Here is a 5,026-nt window from a genome sequence, read left to right as displayed (position 1 = left end):
CAGAAGAGGGAGGAAACATCTCTCTCTCTCTCTCTCTCTCTCTCTCTCTGTATCAACACCAGAAGCAGAAGAGGAAGAAAACCAATCTCTTTCCAAATCACATTCCTCAAATCTTCTCAGTTGCAATGGAGCCTCCCCACCTCATTTCCCACAGATTCCTCAAACACCCATTTCACAATTCCCAATTCCCAATCCAAACAACATCAAAACAGCACTCAATTCCGAATAAAAAGAGCAGAAATTGGAAAAACCTCTCATTCCGTGAATACCCATTTCAGCATTTTGGATTTCATTTCAAATTCGTCGATTTCAGCTACATAATTCTACTCTCTCTCTCTCTCTCTCTCTCTCTCTCTCTCTCTCTCTCTCTCTGCGTGTGTGTGTATCAACACCAGAAGCAGAAGAGGAAGAAAACCAATCTCTTTCCAAATCACATTCCTCAAATCTTCTCAGTTGCAATGGAGCCTCCCCACCTCATTTCCCACAGATTCCTCAAACACCCATTTCACAATTCCCAATTCCCAATCCAAACAACATCAAAACAGCACCCAATTACGAATAAAAAGAGCAGAAATTGGAAAAACCTCTCATTCCGTGAATACCCATTTCAGCATTTTGGATTTCATTTCAAATTCGTCGATTTCAGCTACATAATTCTACTTCTTCAATTTCTCATCTTTTCTATCTACCCGGTCTCATGCCAGCCATCAGATGGTGGGAGCATCATAGAATCACTGTCCGATTACCAGGCACTGCTGGCCTTCAAACACGCATTGATCGATCGAAGAGGCATCTTGAATAGCTGGAACGACAGCGGCACTACCGCCTGTTCAGGTGGGTGGGCCGGAATCAAATGCATCAATGGACAGGTAACAACAATCCAGCTCCCATGGAAAGGATTGGGTGGTGAGATCTCCGAACAGGTGGGCCATCTATCAGCCCTCCGGAAGCTAAGCCTCCATGACAATTTCATACAAGGTCAGATACCTTCATCTCTTGGGCTTCTTCGCAATCTCAGAGGGGTCGTTCTCTCCAACAATCGCCTTTCAGGCTCCATCCCACCGTCAATCGGCAACTGGCCCCAACTCAGGACGCTTGATCTCAGCAACAATTTCCTTACTGGACTGATTCCTGCCGGCCTTTCCAACACAACCAGACTCCACAGGCTCAATCTCAGCTACAATGAGCTGGTGGGTCCCATCCCAGTGGGCCTTACTCGATCAGTTCTGCTCACATATCTCGATCTACAGCATAACAATCTGTCTGGTTCAATTCCTTCTTCTCTCGGCGAGCTCAGTGGGCTAGAAGAGATCCTCCTTAATCACAATAAGATCAGTGGAAGAATTCCCGACGAGCTTGGGACACTGTCCAAACTTCGAATTCTTGATCTGTCCGACAATGAGATCGACGGACACTTCTCTGTGAATCTCTGCAACCTATCGGCGCTAATTCAATTGAATCTCGGCAACAATCGCATCGAGAATCAGATCCCGGAAGCTGTAGATAGGCTTCAAAGTCTCTCTGTTCTTGTGTTAAGGAGAAATCAATTGGGCGGCCCAATTCCGTCCACGCTCGGAAAAATCTCTGGGTTATCCCGATTGGATATCGCGGAGAACAATCTCATCGGACCAATACCGGCCACGATCGCTGATTTAGCTGATTTGGGTTTTTTCAATGTTTCTTTCAATAATCTCTCGGGTCTGGTTCCGCTTCTTCTATCTGAAAAATTCAATTCCAGCTCCTTCAAAGGGAATTTACAGCTCTGTGGATATGCCGTTTCAGTCCCATGTCCGTCCTCTCCTCCGCCAACGTCTGAAATTCAGGTCCCTCAGAAAACCCATCATCGGAAATTGAATACTAGGGAGATAGTCCTGATCGCTGTGGGGTCCACCCTCGCTCTCATCCTCCTATTCTGCTCTGTTTTACTCTGCTGTTTGATCAGGAAAAGGACTAGCTCGGCTGGGAAGAGCCGGTCAGCTTCTGGTGGGGCGAAAAAGGCGGGACCTGCAATTGGGTCAGAGGTGGAATCAGGCGGGCAGGTGGCGGGGAAGCTGGTCCACTTCGACGGCCCGCTGGTTTTCACCGCTGACGATCTGTTGTGTGCGACCGCCGAGATCATGGGGAAGAGTGGGTATGGCACCGTCTACAAGGCAACATTGGAGGATGGGAATGAAGTTGCAGTGAAGAGATTGAGGGAGAAGGTCGCGAAGAATCGGAAGGAGTTCGAAGCTCAGGCCGATGTGCTCGGGAAGATCCGACACCCAAATCTGGTGTCCCTCAGAGCTTACTATGTGGGGCCCAAAGGAGAAAAGCTTCTGGTCTTTGATTTCATGCCCAAAGGGAGTCTTTCATCTTTCCTCCATGGTAACTCAACTAACTCAACTCAACTCAACTATAACTGCTTAATTTCCCATTTCAACCGAAATTTGAATCTGTGGGCCCAACGACTAGTGGCAGAAGTGGGCCCACCTCCAAACTGGCCAATTTATTAACTAACATTATCCATGGCTTGGGCTGAAACGTTAATGCAGATCTGGTTTTGAGTTTAGTAACTCAACTCAACTATAACTGCTTAATTTCCCATTTCAACCGAAGTTTGAATCTGTGGCCCAACGGCTAGTTGAGTGGGCCCACCTCCACACTGGCCCATTTATTAACTAACATTATCCATGGCTTGGGCTGAAAGGTTATGCAGATCGGGTTTTGAGTTTGTAGAAGTGGGGTGATCCAAGCCGTTGAGTGATTGGCCCCACCATTGAATTTAATGGCCTATGCAAATCCTCCAGATTAGAGGATTTGATCCATATGATATATGGCATTTTTCTAGCATATTTGTTGACCTACCCATTGAAAGGTTAGGATTAGGCCATCCAAAATTGGGCCCATGAAATCAACGGGTTGGATCAAACGAACAATCTTCCCAACTTGCTCTATCAGTACTGACTGAAAACCCAAATGGGCCCAAGCATTGTCTAACTGGGCCCATCCGGTTTGTAATTGGACCGATGTGGGCCCATGATGATTGTAAAATGGACCCATGTTCAACCCATCCATGATGGCCCACTTCAGTAAGCCCAATGGGCCATCCGGCCCACTTTCAGAACCATCAACGGCTACTTTTCCAGTCATCTTTCTCCTCCTATTGCTGCTGCTACTTGGATATTTGAGAAATGATGCAGTGGTCTAAAAGCTGTAGTACTCATTGTATAGGGAACATGGACCACCCAATTGATAGATCTGAACCGTTGGATACCATTCAAACAATAATCGATCTGGACTGTTCAGTCATCCAGCGTACAGCATCTATATACTGTGGACTGGTGAATAGAGGAATGATCTGACGGTGACGATCTCCTCCTGATTGCTGCTTGATCATGATCTGATGGTGATCGCTCCGTTACACTGTGATCTTGTATATACACTAACGTGGATCTTTTTTCTTAACTGATTTATACGATCGCTCACCGTCGATCATGATCGGAAGGCGGTTAGTCCTCTATCCACCATAATCCAGAATATAAGTGACCTACCAATCACCATAATCAACGGTCATTACTGAATAATTTGTGTTTAGCAACGTGATCATGACTGATGTGGTCCACCTGATCAAGGGAATCACTCTATTATACACCACAATCCTGTGTATACACCATAAATGAAAGCATTCCTATATAGTGAAAATTTCCTTAAATGTGCCATTTTTTTTGTTCTTGCACATATGCAGCTCGTGGGCCCCACACCCACATCGATTGGCCCACAAGGATGAACATAGCCGTGGGTGTGACACGTGGCCTCATCCATCTCCACACACACGAAAACATGGTCCATGGCAACCTGACATCCGGCAACATCCTACTCGACGATCACGCCGACGCCAAGATCACCGATTTTGGCCTCTCGCATCTTGTGACATCCGCCGCTAATTCGGATGCGATCGCAACCGCCGGCACACTTGGCTACCGTGCGCCCGAGCTCTCAAAGGTGAAAGATGCAACCACGAAGTGTGATGTGTATAGCCTTGGTGTGATCATACTGGAGCTCTTGACGGGTAAGTCGCCCGGCGACTCGATGAACGGCATGGATTTGCCTCAATGGGTCGCGTCGATCGTTAACGAGGAGTGGACCAATGAGGTGTTTGATGTGGACCTCACAAGCGATGCATCATCGGCGACAGGCGAAGAATTACTAAACATGCTGAAATTGGCATTGCATTGTGTCGATCCATCGCCAGCGGCCCGGCCGGAAGTTCAACAAGTTCTCCAACAGTTGGAGCAGATTAAGCCAGAACTGGTTGTGGGTCCCACAGATGATGTGGTCGGGGCTCCTCCTACAAGCGATTGATGCATTCACATATTCATTCATTCATTCATTTATTACGAAACCCTACTTACATAGGGATATTAGCAATCTTCTCTAAAGCTTTTAATTGAATCTAATAGACCCTCCATTTGCTCCGTACCACTATTACCAAACCATCAATTTGGACTGCCCATCCATTTTCTATGCTATTGATTGGATGGTTGGGATCGTCACATGTCATTTAAAAGCTTTGAGGACAACGTTAGCGCTTATAAGGGCACATTAGAAGTTCTTAGGGCTCATATTCTATCTATTCATTCATTCATTTATTTATAGAGAAGATTGTTTGAATTTTTATTTTTAGATATGATTATGGTTAGACATTTTTTTGTAAAAGTATTTTATTTGGTTAGATTGTTGTTTTATTATTATGGATGGACCGTTGATGTGGCCGGTTCAAGCTTATGTAAAAGATGAAGGTTGATGTTTGGTGGACAACTAATCATAAAAGCTTGGGCAATTTATCATTTAAAAGCTGAGATTTTTTATTTTTTTTTAATGGTTAGATTTATGCAAAATGAAGATAAAGTGACTAAGTTCTAATCTTTTCTAATTTTGGCAGCAAACGTTTCAATTAATTTCCTACCTAGAAAGTAAATTAGATCTATGAGGATTAAGACTCAAATGAGATGGATACGATGTGACTAGTCCGAGTAGATGGTTTTAA

The 5,026-nt window shown here is 45.1% G+C and overlaps 1 protein-coding gene across 1 annotated transcript; it reads left to right on the top strand.

The window, feature by feature from the left end:
- Nucleotides 1-367: 367 nt before the first annotated feature.
- On the top strand, nucleotides 368-4,797 carry LOC131253459 (probably inactive leucine-rich repeat receptor-like protein kinase IMK2). The gene is made up of 2 exons (XM_058254450.1): nucleotides 368-2,364; nucleotides 3,725-4,797. Exons 1-2 carry the CDS (start codon nucleotides 459-461, stop codon nucleotides 4,339-4,341), a joined length of 2,523 nt encoding a protein of 840 aa, XP_058110433.1. The 5' UTR covers nucleotides 368-458; the 3' UTR covers nucleotides 4,342-4,797.
- The last annotated feature ends 229 nt before the right edge of the window (nucleotides 4,798-5,026 follow it).

The sequence above is a fragment of the Magnolia sinica genome, chromosome 8, assembly GCF_029962835.1.
Source record: "Magnolia sinica isolate HGM2019 chromosome 8, MsV1, whole genome shotgun sequence".
NCBI lineage: Eukaryota > Viridiplantae > Streptophyta > Magnoliopsida > Magnoliales > Magnoliaceae > Magnolia > Magnolia sinica.
Note: the sequence above shows the minus strand (reverse complement) of the source record. Positions and strands in the feature narration are given on the sequence as shown.

Coding starts and splice junctions, on each gene's coding strand:
- LOC131253459 (XM_058254450.1), top strand. CDS start 459: ATGGAGCCTCCCCACCTCATTTCCCACAGATTCCTCAAACACCCATTT. Junction 2,365..3,724: donor TCTTTCATCTTTCCTCCATG/GTAACTCAACTA, acceptor GCACATATGCAG/CTCGTGGGCCCCACACCCAC.